Below are 15,762 nucleotides of genomic sequence, written 5' to 3'. Positions count from 1 at the left end.
AATATTGTTCTGATCGGGATCAAAGGGAAATGCAAATGCTTCAGTTAAATCCTCTTCCTCCTGTGTGTTAATTTGAACAATACAGTCACTATGGGGTACATTTTATTGTGTAAATCATGTCAGTCATGGTACCAGTGATAAAATGTTATTTTCCAAAGTAAGCCAAATTAATGATAATTTATTTAAAACATCTCTAAGGTGGAAGTCATGTTAGAAGAAAGGAATGGAGCACTGCTTCAGTGTAATACTGAGTGTGAGTGTGTGTGTGTGTGTGTGTGTGTGTGTGTGTGTGTATGTGCACAGCATGAGTCACCCTGCCTGCCTGTGATTGGATGGTAGTTTATGGGTGAGGGAGGAGAAAGAGAGCCTTTGGGGGCCGTCTGTCAATCTCTCCTCTGCTCCATTCACACATTCATCTGCATGCAGCGTCATGAGAGAGACAGGGGAAGTGAGCGAGATCTCATTCATAAAAAAAGAGAAAGTTCATTCATACACGCTGCACAATCCTGCTGCGCCTCAGAAAGAAAAGACAGAGGGGAGGAAAGTTGATGTGAAGGTGAAGCTGGGAGCCTGGCAACTGACTGAGAAAGTGTGTGGGTCAGTAGGATGGGGCTGTACTCTGCATGACTAGAGTGGAGCAGACTGGACTCTAGACTTAACAGGACATCCCAGAGTCCTACAGTGGTGAGTTGAATCTGCACAGCAGGATTCCCTTTAAATGATCTGACGACAGAGCGCACCCGACACAAAGATAGTTTTCAGACGCTCCTGAAACCTGATGTTATTTCTTCATCTCCTTTTACCAAAATCTTTAGTTAAAATTCCTTAATGGTGACCTGAATTTTCAAGTTTCCTTTTTTTTTTTTACATTTATTTCAGCGTTCTCCTTTGCTCTGTTTCCTGATTATGAGAGAGCAAACCTTATCCAGGTTGAAATCACAGACGGGACTCCTACCAGGCAGGTCGCTTAATCAGTACAATGAAAATCACAGTGCGGCTGATTTGATTCTGACACTTTCTTTTTCATCTTCTACAGGTATGCTGAAGCGTACTAAATACAGTCGACTGCGCAACGATTCTCCAACATCTCTGGAGGAGAACCCCCAGGGAATGTTGCCCCTGAAGCAGGACCTCTGCTTAGACTCTGAATTCAGTCAGCTGGGACTTGGGATTACTACACACCACGGACCATCCACCCTGAGGGATTTCATCCCCCGCATGGCCAACATCCGACTGCAAAGCCCTATTTCCCGGCAAGGCCTAAAAGGACAGACAGACACAGCCAGAGGCAGAAGCATCAGTGCCCCTACTGACAAACCCTTGTCCAGAACAGAGTGGGGTTCAGGAAGTAATGAGAGATTTTGCACTCACGCTTCCCTCAACGCTCCCCTATCCACGGGCCAAAATCTAATTCACCCTGCTTTGCTCTGCACAAAAAGACCTATCACCCTACAACGGATGGCAAGCCTTCCTTGGACCCCTGGATATCCTCCCTGCTCACATCACAGAGGTGGTCTGTGCTGTGTGAAGATTTCCTCTGCAAAAGGTGATCGTACAGTGGTGGGGACAGGAAGCAGAGCAGTTCACCATCACATCAAGGTACCTGACCCTGCACATGTGCATGATCAGATAGAGTAAACCAACATTTTACTTGCCCAAGTAATTCATATTCTTAATTTTGTTAATGTGTGTAAAATTCTTTGTGTGTAGAAATTACCAAAATGCTGTGCAAGCTCCTTTTCTCTGTACTATGCAAGTCGTCATGACCTAAAGATATGCCAGATTTCAGCAGTGTTAAATTACTGTTTACTTAGTGCCACGGCCAAAATAAATACACACACGTGAACATGGAAAATACACATATGCATACACTCTCTGCTCTATCCACACCGTCACACTCACAGTCACTCCCCTCCTCAGTTAGAGCCTCCTATGTAGGCAGTAGTGACTCATCCTAGCTCTCTGCTTCCCTCTAGTTCAGTCCTGCTATGTGTGTGAATGCATGTGTGTGAATATATCTAGTATCAGCATGCTGTCCTAGAACAGAACCCATCTTGTCCCGATGGCAGAGGTGTGTCCACACAGGCCTGTGAGCTGACCACTGGTGGAAATGAGAATGGACTGTCTGATTGACCTCTATAAACAAGCACACACATATGTTTCTTCTGCCCGCTCAACCCACCCATGTATACATATATTGATTTAAGTCTGGTTTTTATCAATGGACTCAGATTTTATCAGTCTTTGTTGTGGAAGGATTTTGACCCACTCTTCTTTGTAAGGTTGCTTCAGTTCATTGAGGTTTGTTGGCATTCGTTCATGCACAGCTCTCTTAAGTTTCCAATACAGCATTTTCTGTTGTGTTGCATTCTGGACTTTTGGTTGTTGCAGCACTTTTAGTCTTTTCTTTTTCAGCAATTCTGTTGTAGATTTGCTGCTGTCCTTGAGATCATTGTTCTGTTACTTCACCCAATTTTGTCCAAACTTTAGCTGTTGCACAGATGGCCTCATATTTGACTCCTAAATATGTTGCTATACAGAGGAGTTTATGGTTGACTCAGTGACTGCAAGGTGTTCCGGTACTTTGGCTGCAAAACAAACCCAAATCTTCACCCCTCCACAGCTGTGCTTGACAGTAGGTATGAGCTGTGTTTGCTGATATGCTGTGTTTGATTTTTGACAGTCGTTGTGCATCATGGCCACACATTTCTGCTTTGGACTTGTCTGGCCATTGTCCCTAATGTCTTGCGGTTTTTGCAGATGGAACTTTGCAAACCTAAGCCACGCTGCCATTTTATTTTTAGAGAGAAGAGGCTTTCTCTTGGCAATCACTCAGAACAAACTTGTTCAGTCCTTTTCTAATTGTACTGTCATGAACTTTAACGTTTCACATCCTAACTGAGATCTGTAGAACCTGAGATGTAGCTCTTAGGTTTGCTGGGACATCCACTCCCTGGAGTGACATAGTGTTAACATAGCTGAATACTCCAGACCAGCAAACTACCAAAATGTCTGGTTTTTTAGTGGTGGTCACACTTCCAGATGATCATTTAATTAAGCGCATTTGATTAGCACCACCTGCTTACCTTCTTAATGCCAGTGGAAGCAGTTAAGGTGGAGTTAGTTTTTCAGTGTCCTGTGAAATCTCTTTAAGCATCACTTAAAGAACCCTGGGGTACTTTCTTCTGAATAACTAAAATACCTTTATTTTAATAGCATGGTTATATATAACCAACAGACAAACAAAAACAACAACTCCAGTGTGTTTCAGAATACATTCCTTAAGAAGTTAAACCGATTTCAGGAAAACAATGACATAATTTGGATATGAACTTTAAATTTCTGCTCTGCGTATCTAATTTATTGATTGTTTTCAAACTAGCATTTCCATCCCGTCTCACGTGTTCTATTACACTTTTTTTTTAAAACAAAATTCCCATTCCCAGCCACAAAACTCTAAGAACGCACATGGATGGAACTTAAATGACTTAAACACAATGCATAAAACCACTTTCTCTCTCTATCAGCTTTCTGGAACCTTCTCGAAGGCCCAGTTATTTCCATTCCTCTTGACTCGTTACAGCTATGTGTAAATCTATGTTGTCTGCCGCAAATCAGCTCATGAACTTTTCACCTTTTCTGCAGAATCATTTTCTTCCATCATAAAAACTAAAAGTGAGGATGCAATAACAGAAAATTCATGAAAAGTGACCAGACTCCTGTAAGAGTGTTGTGTTTCTTTAATATATTTTAATTGTTGTTGAAAGTGCGCACCTCAGAGTCCTCAGGACTCTGTTGGATGTTCCTGAGACTTTTATTACTAGTATTATTATTATAATATATTTTTCCATTGTTTTTTTTCTGTGTGTTTTTCTAGTACATGGGTAGTGTGGAAGTGACCCAGTCCATGAGAACCCTTGACTTTGATACAAGAATGCAAGTTACACGGTAGGAGGTCCTCTCTGCACCCCTTTCTAACAAACACAAACAAACACAAATACGAATATATACATCTAATGATATAATACATGAACGTATAATACATGCAACATAATCCTGACTGCAGGGGAATGCCATATATGGATTAGGTGCTGTTTCGCTTGCACACAGATGAGGAAAAAAAGTGAGCAAAATTGCTTTATCCTGAACTCATTTAACTTTTATTTTCCCAGCTAACCATGTGTAGCTTATTTCAAAAATGTTTCAAAGAGGGAAATCAAATTAAATGTATAATATTTCATAAACGGGGCTTTCTCCTCATCATTTGATATTGAAATCCTAGTGCAGGATGCCATAACACAGCCCTCTCTGTTTACAGAAGCGCTGTTGAATGATGGAGCAGAAAATCCAATTAGATGAATTTCCTCCTAATGATCCCTCAGTCTTATTAAAAGAGAGAGAGGGAGACAAACCTCAATCCAATTCTTACAATGTGTTTTCAAGAAGAAAAACGGTCTTCCTGGAAATCAGCATTGCTTCCTAGGTAGTGGGATGTTCCATTCGTGCGCGTGGGGGTGTTTTTTTGCTTTGCCCTCGCTGACCCAAGCGTCAGAGATACAATCTCAGCTCAGATTGACTTGATTTAAAAAAAGAAACATACCAGGAATATTTTGAAGTGTTACTGCTTTAACACTGCAGATGGAAGTTTGTGATCAGCTATTCTAGTTATGTTTTTTTTTTGTTGTTCTTCTGTAATTTTTTCTTCACTACAGTGATTATTGCAAGTTATCCTTAAAAGAAGGATTTATAAGTTACAAGAAAACTGAATTTGTAAAAAGCTAAAAGCAAATTAACAAAAACAACATCTTGCAACTAGTTAGACTTCTTAAAAATAAAGATGAGGAGGATTTCGTAACACTGTAAAAGACCACGTGGGCAATGGCAAGCAGCACAACAATTTAATAATGTTTCTAAATGCAAAATTGCAAAGAATTGGAAGATTTCATCATATCATTAAAAGATTCCAAGAATCCAGAGAGACATTGGCGAAGGACAAGGCCAAAAACCAATATTGAAAGGGTGTGATCTTCAAGACCTCAGGCAGCACTGCATTAAAAATAGACAATACACAGATTTTATAGTGGAAATCCATGTGTGGGCAGCTGAAACTCACTGCTAGTGTAGACAGTTTGTGTCCTGGTCCACAAATGCAAATTGAAAATATGCCATACAATTAAAAACAAACTAAGAAACAAACAAAAGCAGTTAAAAAAAAAAAGATCCATAAAGGCCGCTACTGTACCTTCTTTAAGCCAAAGCTCATTTAAGATGGAGCGCAGATCACCTGCCTCCATCTCACCCTCCATCCTCCTTTGTCATACCAATCTGCATGTCCTCCTTCACTACATCCCTGAAACTTCTCTGCAGTCTTCCTCTTTTCCTCCTGCCTGCAGCTCTATCTTCAATATCCAGTATATCCGCTATACCTGCCCTCTACTCTCAGTACACATCACAATGTTGTCTGGAAACAGTGTAGTCCACAGAGACTCCTGCCTGACCTCATCTGTCAACCTGTGCGTCATCACTGCAACCTCAGGTCTCAGAGCTGATCCCTGATGTAATCCCATCCCAACCTTGAACCCGTTTTTCCCTCCAGCTGCACACCTGACCACTGTCTCGCTGTCTAACCTGCTGCACATCCTTTCCAGCTCCATCTCTCTGCCTCTGCCAATTTATACAAGTTTTTGAATCTTGCATACAACTCAGTATAAGCCTTTTCCTTTGCCTTTTTTTACTTCTCTCTTTCCTCCCAGTGCTGCTGTCCACTTTCTTATTTCCCCGATATCCCACTTTTTCTTTGCTAATCTATTCCTTGGAATATTTTCCTGTACTTCCTCATTCCACCACCAGGTCTCCTCGTCCTCTATCCTCCATCCAGAGAATACACCAAAGACCTTTTTTGGACTTTCCCTAAGTACTACAGCTGTTCCATTTCCTGTCATCTGGTACCTCTTCTCAACCGACCAACTCTTTCAACATTCTTCTTTCTTTCTTTCTCATTTAATCCTTGGCTCTGTCTTCACAAACGCTTTTTCTTGATTTCCAAAGTAATCATTCAGACTACTAACCAATGCTGCCTGGCACATTCTCTCCTGCCACCACCCTGCAGTCTCCTATCTCTTTCAGGTTGCAGCTTTTGCATAAGATGTAGTCCACCTGTATTCATCTTCTTCCACTTATATACATTACCCTATGTTCCTGTCTTTTGTTGAAGTACATGTTTACCACAGAATATTAACCAAAAATTCAGAAAAAGTTATTAATTGACTTGCATGTAATTGAGTGAAATAAGTATTTAATCACCCAGCCAGAATTCTTGCTCCTACGATTAGCTGTGTGCACATGTAACACACAGATTACAATCAATTACGGATACTCCTGATCTCATCTTGTTACGGACAAGACCAAATACCTGTCAATGGACATCAGGGACAAGATTTTAGACCAGCACAAAGATGGAATGGGGTACAAGACCATCAGCAAGAAGCTCAGTGTGAAGGTGACAACTCTTGCTGCGATTATTCAGAAATGGAAGAAGTTTAAAATGACCGTCAGTTGCCTCTGGTCTGCAGCTCCATGCAAGATCTTACCTCACAGGGTGAGGATGATCCTGAGAAAGATGGCGAATCAGCTCAAAACTACACTGGAGGAGCTTGTTAATAATCCTAAGACACTTGGGACCGCAGTCACCAAGAACACTGTTAGGAACACACTGCGATATGCAGTGGATTGAAGTCTTGCAGCACATGCTTAACAAGGCACATGAACAGGCTCGTATTAAGTGAACATTTAGATGATTCAGAGAAGGACTGGGAGAAAGTGCTGAGATTGGGGGAAGAGAAATGCTGAGCATGTGTGCAAACTTAGTGACCAACTACACGAAATGTCTTATCAGTGTGCATGCCAACAAGGGTTTCTCCACCAAGTACTAAGTCATGTTTGGCTTTTGAATCAAATACTCACAGCGACATGCAGATAAAAGGATACCTTTTGTGTAATATGTTGGGGGTTTTTTTTGGTTGTGTGTACTAAATGTACTCCAAAACTAAAGTAATAAAGTATTGCATTTGAGTAAGTATATTTGGTTACATTCTTCCAGCAGTGCATGTATATGTGCTTTCTGTAGTGTAGTTTTCTTCCTCTCACATGCACATCACATGTCCGCAGGGCACACCAGATCACATACAAAGGTATCTCTGTGTTACTGTGTGCATGTGCTTATGTACATGCTGATCTGTGTCTATGTGTTTGTGTGCAGAGAGGCAATCAGCAGACTTTGTGCGAGGACATTGCTCAAAACAGCAGTGAAAGCTAAAAGGGTAAGGCTTGTGTACACAGACAGGCACACACTCATACTCACACACTCTCTCTTTCTGCCACGTTCAGCTGGAATAACAGTGGTTTTTGTCATCATTAGCCTGTTTGCAAGGGACTGTCTTCTGTTCTGGGTCAGACAAACCTGCAGTTTTCTGGAAGAAGGATCATCCTCACTGTCTCCACCGACAGTATGACTCTAATCGCTGCCTCGTCCTTACAGGTGACAGTGTCAGCATGTTAAACCCCATCAAAACAGCCTCATGTCAGGTTTACTGGCAAACCTATCTGCTATTGTATCATTTCCTCTTTTCTCTTTCACAGAAGATTGCCCACCACCCCATGCAGACCATTTCATTTGCCTCCGGTGGAGATTCAGTATGTTCATATTCTCAAATCTTTCCCCTTGTACACGTTGATGATCAGATAGGGACACAAACAGGGTAGCAAGAGCACAATCACACACACAGTGAGTAATTTGATTTAGTCTGATTATTGCATTGGTGTACTACCATTTATGGAGGATTAAATCATTTCCTGCCTCAACTCTTGATCATTCTGCTCTTTTAATTAGTGGTACAAGGTCAGCATCTGAAAGCATGCTACAAATGAAACTTCAGACTTTGGCAAAAATGTCTAAACATTCCCTTGTGATTAATTTTAATGAATATGATTTATGCAAAGAACCTCTGATATTCAACAGTATATTATCCCCAGCATTCAGAGTGTGCTGGGGGTATACTGACCTTTATTTTGTTCAATTTAATTTGGATTCTTCATTCTTGGGAGTGTGTCACGTGAATGTTTTGCCTGTTTCAGAAGCGAAGCCTTCCAGAAAAGTTTGACAACCACCTCCTTAAGTGTTTAAAGCTTGTTGGTACTATATAAAAGAGCTGGCAAATATAAAGAAAAGATTTTATTTGATGGGTTATTTCTGCTAGAACTGTAGCAGTGATTAATCATGTGACTGCTTGTGAGTTTTCTCTTAAGGATTACTCTTTCAAGTCTGAGTCATTTAATAAATGTGTCTGTTTACGGTTTTACCCTTAATTTGGCTCATTGTAAAACTCTTGAATGTAATTCTTGTGCTAATTAATTGCTAAAGGCGACAAATCATGAAATCCTTTGCTGTGACTTATGCACTCATCAGAGCTAACTGCCTTCATCATCTTTACACCTTGCCAAGCGCTTATCAGACTAATTACTCAGGTCTATTCTTCTTAATTTGTTTCCCTCTGTGCGCACATATATCCACATGACAGGATTCAAGTTATTTGGCCTGAGTGAAAATTTCCTGTGCCCTAAAAATGTGTGTAATGAACATAAAAATCAATGCAGATCTGTCTGTAGGGCATGTGGTTATTAGCTGCTGTCTAGGTCAAACTGCATTTTGGTTGGCCTTTTAGTTCAAACACAGATTCACTACAAATCATGTGCAGAAATATACACTGACTAAAGATGAGAGAAAATAAGAAGGTAGTTACTCTCTGGGAAAGACAACACCAGCAAAGCTGTGGATGGGATTATAGCTCACCGTTTTTAATTAATTAGCCATACTAATCTTGTAGTGTGCTCTAAGCCTCTGCTCAGCTGGCTTGGGCACATGAAAGATAGCAAAGGGGAATTAAATTCAGTCTGACACAGAAGCTTTATGGTGAACCATATTCAGCTTACTGTGCTCTTGTATTAGGCTGAACTCTTCAGACGAAGCGTACACGTGGATGAACATTAACTGAAAATAATGGGTGAAAATATAAATTGAAATTGAGCTTTCCACATGGAAAAAGTCTATCGAGTCATTTTTTGCATTTATAATTTATAATCATGCCTTTTATTGTGTTTTTCTCTCTCAATTTGTTTACAGGACATGGCAGATTACATTGCTTATGTAGCTAAAGACCTTGCCAATGACAGAGGTATGAGAGAGAGTTTGCTTTGAGCTGGCCTTACACTCAAATTTCAATTTACTGATTGTTATGAAAATAATGTTTGACTTTTGCTCTCTATGGCAGCCTGTCACATCCTGGAGTGTCCCGAGGGTCAAGCCAATGAGGTTATCAACAGCATCGGTCAGGCCTTTGAGACGCGCTTCCGCCACCTTCTCAGCCAGACACCATCGGTCCTGTCCACCAGTTCCAGGTTATAGCTCTTACATGTATATATGTGAATATATATATATATATATATATGCATGTGTGTATATATACATAAATATTATAGTATATTATGGATTTGCTATTAAATATAGAAACAATATTATGCAGTATTTACTGTATGGGGCAGGGATAGTGGTGGTGGCCCCATGATCGGAAGGTCGGGAGTTCGAAATCCACTGAACAGCTACCCTGAGGTACCCCTGAGCAAGTTACCATCCCTACACACTGCTCCTCGGGCGCCCAATGGCTGCCCACTGCTTCACAGAGCGTATGGGTTAAATGCAGAGAGGAATTTCCCCACGGGGATCAATAAAGTATACATTATTATTATTATTATTATTATTATTATTATTATTATTATTATTATTATGTCAGTGACTCTGAGTGAATTCATATGTACATATAAGTATAGCTGAATATATGTGTATATGTATGATTGTATATAGTGCCATAAGTATTGGCCCCCGTCCTGATGTTTGCATATTTGTTACATTTAAATGCTTCAGATCAACAAATAAATTTTAATATGAGACAAAGAACCATAATCAATACAAAATGCAGTTTTTAAATGATACGTTTGGTTTATTAGGGCTAAAAACTATCTGAACCTACTGGGCCTTTGTGAAAAAGTAATTGCCCTCTAAATCTAATAACAGGTTGTGCCACCCTTGGCGACAAGAACTGCAATCAAGCACTCGTGATAACTAGAATAACTGAGGTGTGGAGGAATTTTGGCCCACTCTTCTTAGAAGAATTGTTTTAATTCAGACATACTGTTCATGTTAAACAAGCATGATTTATGCTTAAGTATCTCAATCAGATCATTTTGGCCTAATGAAAGTCCAGACTTTGAATAACCCATCAATATTTTTTTGAACCATTCGGCGTTGGACTTTATGGTCTGTTGAAAAAACCAAAGCGTCATTAAGCTTCAGGGCACAAATTGATGTCCAAACGTTCTCCTTCAGGTATTTCTGCTAGAGAGCAGAATTCATGGTTCCAGCAGTTTCAGCAAGTCCTCCTGAAGCAGCAACGCAGCCTCAGACCACTACACTACCACCGACATGTTTGGGGCACAAACCTTCCACAAAGTTCAGCTTTATCTCATCGGGCCACAGAATATTTTTCCAAAAGTCTTGGGGGTCATCAAGATGCTAATTGGCAAATGTGAGATGAGCCTGTGTGCCTTCCACTCCTGGGAAGGTTCACCACTATCTCTCACTATCTCACCCGGATATATGTAAATTAGTTTGTTTATCGGTTGTTTTTGAGATCTTTTAGCCTGTTTCACTTTGTCAGACAGGTTCTATTTAGGTGATTTGTTGATTCAGCAGGTCTGGCGGTAATCAGGCCTGGGCAAGTGAAACTGAACCCAGGTTTCAAAAAAATGTCATTAATTACGGTTAATTCATGGTTTAGCAAGGGAAGGCATATCAGGGTATCTTTATCTGATATTAAAATGTATCTGTCTTTTCTGTCCTTCCTTCCTTCTACCAATACCTCAACACTATGTGTATATTCAGACCGGCACTGAGAATCTGTCACAAATGGTGCCCAGAAGAGTTAATAATAAACCAAAAGGCAAACCGGGAAGGAGAATTCAGTGAACACCGTGACTATTACAATGTGAACCCAGGAGACCCAGGTGGAATAAAAGACTTTCAGGTCACAGAAGAGGAGAGCAAAGAAGATGCTAACATTCACAGGGTAAGACTTACCTGTAACACCAAAGCACTAATAATTTACAGTCACTTGAGTTTGTGTATATAAGGACAGGACCTTGAACACAATTTGTTCAGAAAGAAAAGTTCCCATTGTTGTTGTAAAAGCTTAAAACCACATCTCTTGGTGCTTTTCAGCATTTTTAAAGTGGTCGACTAGCATGAATACAGTTTAGTTTTTGATAGTGTTATGTCATAGCTTGTCACATTACAATTTGAAACATATTATGTTGCAATGCATGAGACTGCATTATTTAAACTTATATTGTATAGGATGTACTGTAGACTATAATCACATCTATGGACTAAGTTCACAAACTTAGCATTGGCTAAAAGTTTTAGCATTTAGCCAACAGATAAGCTGGATCTGATTACTTTGCAGTAATCGCTGTAAATGCTGAAATGCTTTTCCAGGAGACTTTGTAACTTATACAAGGTCATTTTTAAATGGCAGCCAAAACGTGGTTTTTTTGTGAAGAAATATAGAAACGATGTTGTTATAATTAAATATGATAGCAGGCACACAGTGCACTAGCACATTTTATGGTCTTGTTATTGAGCACAAAGGTTGATCCCAGAGGAGAAACACTTGAGCTACTTCTCACCAAACATCACCTCACAAGTTTTCTTCACTTCCCAGAATTACCAGATGATAATTTCCTGTCATGACTGCTCATCTCTAAAATGTTACCAGCGCAGTTGCCCCTAAACACACACACACGTTCAAACGTGCACAGCCAACAATATGTGTCTGGTGTGTATGACTCATGGTGTGCCATTGCAGGTCTGTTTCCCTCGGCCTGTTTCCCTTTATGAGAACTGCTCCATCACAGATGAGACTCCAGCTCCACCTGCAGGTGAAAATCAACTGCGTTATCCGAGTCCAGTTTCGAGTTTGTCCATATAATGCATGTGTCCCTCAAGTACAATTATGACTTCTATGCCTCTATGATTCAGAGGAAACTGTACTTTACTTTAACTTGGTTATTAAAAATCAAATAAAGTGAGCAGTGCTTCAATTGGGGTTTAAAGCTGTTGCTTTTCAACTGTTGTTTTCTTCCTCTATCTAATCTCCATCAGATTTAGAGCAGTCTGAGATCAATACTGAACAACGCTCTCTGCTCACTGAGACGCGGGTCCAGAAGCTGATCCAGGAAGAAGGATGGTTCCACGGCAGGTTGGTAATCAATATCTGTTTGACTATGAGTGATGCGTCAAAATGCTGCTAATTCCAAGGTCATTCTCTCCCGTGGAATTTTGTTTGTTTCATCACAGGTTGGGAAGAGAGCAGGCGGAGTCGCTTCTCACCTGTAGCGGAGATTTCCTGGTCAGAGAGAGCAGCTCTGCCGCTGGTCAGTATGTACTCAGCGGTATGGAGGGAGCTACTGTGCGACACCTACTGCTGGTTGATCCACATGGACAGGTACAGCTCTGCTGGTGGATTTCAAATATCGTTTAAAGAAGAGAAAGAAAGCAACTTTTAAGCATATTTTCCATTTATTGACCAGGTGCGGACCCGTGATCAGGTGTTTCTGAGCGTTGGCCACCTGGTGCGATTCCACATGGAGAATCAGATGCCCATTGTTGCTGGAAGCAGCGAGCTGTGCCTGAAACAGCCGATCCTGCAAACACACAAACATTCACAGACTGCCAGATGCATGGTCTTGAATTAGCAGTGGTTTTTGAGATGAAACACAGAGAGGCCTAGCAACAACAAAAAGAAGAAGAAGAACTTTTAAACCTTTAAACACTTTCAGCTGCCTCAAGAGAAGAGCACCCCTGGACATAATTTCCAGTGAGATCATTTTTCCAAACTGTTGGGACAATTTTGCATTATTTGCCCATTATATTATTTACTGTGTGTTTTGTTTTTTGTTTGAGTAAACTCTCAAGTCACTGCTTGTGCCTGTATTGAGAACAGCCTTTGGCCTGCAGAACATCCTGTCTCGCTCTCAGGCAGTTTGCTATTATTTACTCAGTGTCTCAACACAGTCTCTGGTGTTGGCAGGAAATAACCAGAATGTTGGCAGGCTTTCCAAATCCTTTTCTATATACTATATTTGTCTCGTGCTCATTAGTTTTGATTTTCTTTCGTTTTCGTTCCCACTTTCCATGCTTAACTTGAGAAAAATAACTTTTCATCCCACTTGTTTGTTGCATACTGAATATGAAACTGCAGTGGTCTTTGTATCTAGAAGCCCCATTTAGGTCCACATTACATGTGGTTAAACACATCTTTGGGTCTTTTACACAAGTGATTAAATCGGATTTTGTTGGTGATTTATTTGACGTTAAACCTCTAACCAGAATAACAGAACTTTGTTTTGAAATCGTGTTGCAGTCCATCCAAGAGTTCCAGTCAATTCACGCCACAACAAAAAGATATCAAACTAATGGAATTAGCTTCGAGTGACTAGGGATTGTACCACAAAATAAACAGTTCCTCACAACATTGCCCACATTATTGTTCAATTTAGAAAAGCTAAAAGCATTCAGATGTCATTGTATTCACGATAACATTTAACTGAATAACTTGGTTGTATTGAAATTTTCTTTTTTTCCCCCATTTACTACAAAAACCTTAGATACCCTGCATAATTATGAGTTGTTATACACATACAGTCACCAACCCCTTCGTCATGCATGTAGACATTCCCAGGATGACGATGACGTTTAAATTGAGGATCAGAATGGGAAAGAAAGATGATTTAAGTAACTTTGAATGTGGTGTGGTTATTTTTGTCAGATGGGCTGATCTTATTATTTCAGAATAATACGACCAGCTGACTCACCGAGATTCTAGTGGATTGGGAGATTCACATTGTGGATATGCAGCTGACAAATCGTCACATCCACATGTACATATAGTGATTTTGAATCATATTGGCATGCCATCCTATCAGGTCAATATGGATCAAACTCCCTGAGGAATCTTTCCAGCACCTTGTTGAATCGGTTCCATGAAGAATTAAAGCAGTTCTGAAGGTAAAAGAAGAAGAAGAAAAGTTGATGTTATGGATGATTCATCTTCTGTACTTCATGGGCTGAGCTCACATGGTGAAGCTTGAAAGCAAGAGCCAATAAAATGTATTATTATTATTTCGTAAACTCCATGTTTAGGATCAGCATGGTAATTGCAACTTTGTGCAACAATTTTAAAGATTCTGGCTGTTTTATTGAACATGATTAGGTTTGGCCTTGGGAGTTTTACTCTGTTTCATTAGTTTACTAAATTTAAACACTACCAGCTTTTTGATTGTGATAGATAAAAAAGAAACATGGAGAAAAAAAATTCCCTTGCATTTCAAATAAGTGGCCTCAAATGATTTGGACTAAAGTGGACAGAATTGAGCCCAACTTTAAAGAAAACCCCAGAACATCAGATCCTAGTCAAAAGGTGTGAATATCAAACCATTAATCGCATTATCAAAAACACTGTAGCGTATTTATTTAACACATTATTACATATTCAGAGAAGAGCTTTGAAGGCCTTTCTAGAAGCCTGGAGAACTATTCCTGAAGACTGGTTAAAGAAACGACAAAACGGCTGTCTAAGTTTTTACCTTATGTACTATATTTCCATGTATAGTTGCAGATCTTTCAATAAATCCATTAACTTACTTTCCACTTGGAAAATATAAAGAAATCAACATTTTTACACAATGTGTGTTTCTTAAAAGTCATTATGATTTTTCATTTTATTTAAAATTTTGCATATAATATCTAATTATTTCTTCTTTACTGAAAGAAAACAAAAGGATGTTTCACTGCATCCATGTTTCACTGGATATTTCACACCACAAGGTGGCGCTATCAGTCTTTACAAGAGCTCTTCATCCTATACTATGCCAGCACATTTTCCCCTGATTGGTCAAATAGATCTGGATAGTTTTCTAAAACTGTATCTCCATTTAATCTTATATGCAATATAAAGCAAATTCACAAGAGCTAAATACAAAGAGTGAAACCTTTTTGCATTTCAGTGTCTGTTTTAATGATATTCACACAGATGTGTCTGAAAAATCAGTGAAAATAGCTGGTAATAAACAGCCTATAACAACAACTGCAGCGCTGCTCCCTCAGATTTCAGCACCCTGTCACTTGTAGATTTCGGTGTAGTAAAAAGAAAATGACTGTATGCTCAAAGTATGCAGTGGACTGTTTGGGGCTGTGCTGCCCTCTCAGAGAGACTTGGAGGGTCTCTCCCACACTAATCACCTTCAGCACTGTTTGCCAGGCTGAGACTGAGGAACAACTGGCGGTTGATGGGTAAATAAACTGCTCTGCCAATAACCGAGAGAAAAGCGACAAACACTGATAGGATATCTAAAGAACAGCAACACTCGAAGCCTTTTGTTCGGTAACTCTTTTGGATGTTATCACAGAACCTACATGCCATTTAACTTCCCACAATTCTTGGTAAAGAACAGGAAATGAACACACTTGAAATATTGTCCCCGTGTTTTCCTGAACACTTTATGCAGAAGGTAAATGTAATAATGATATCTGCGTCATTTGATACAGTCAGTAAACAGGCAGGGACTGAATGCATCTCTGTCCAAACAAACAAA

At 39.9% G+C, this 15,762-nt stretch overlaps 1 protein-coding gene across 1 annotated transcript; it reads left to right on the top strand.

Annotated features, from left to right (window-relative positions):
- The first annotated feature begins 906 nt into the window (after positions 1-906).
- LOC146639983 (SHC-transforming protein 1-like) lies at positions 907-13,387 on the top strand. Its single transcript, XM_085356993.1, has 13 exons — positions 907-958; positions 1,037-1,599; positions 3,878-3,948; positions 7,259-7,319; positions 7,418-7,537; positions 7,639-7,692; positions 9,179-9,230; positions 9,327-9,453; positions 10,994-11,177; positions 11,976-12,048; positions 12,272-12,368; positions 12,467-12,614; positions 12,700-13,387. The coding sequence occupies exons 1-13, from the start codon at positions 907-909 to the stop codon at positions 12,862-12,864; spliced, it is 1,767 nt and encodes a 588-aa protein (XP_085213119.1). The 3' UTR covers positions 12,865-13,387.
- The last annotated feature ends 2,375 nt before the right edge of the window (positions 13,388-15,762 follow it).

Source organism: Diplotaxodon limnothrissa, linkage group LG1, assembly GCF_057381915.1.
Source record: "Diplotaxodon limnothrissa isolate DT_005_m linkage group LG1, D_limnothrissa_male_GT1.1, whole genome shotgun sequence".
Taxonomy (NCBI): domain Eukaryota; kingdom Metazoa; phylum Chordata; class Actinopteri; order Cichliformes; family Cichlidae; genus Diplotaxodon; species Diplotaxodon limnothrissa.
This window is presented reverse-complemented; position numbering and strand designations above follow the sequence as displayed.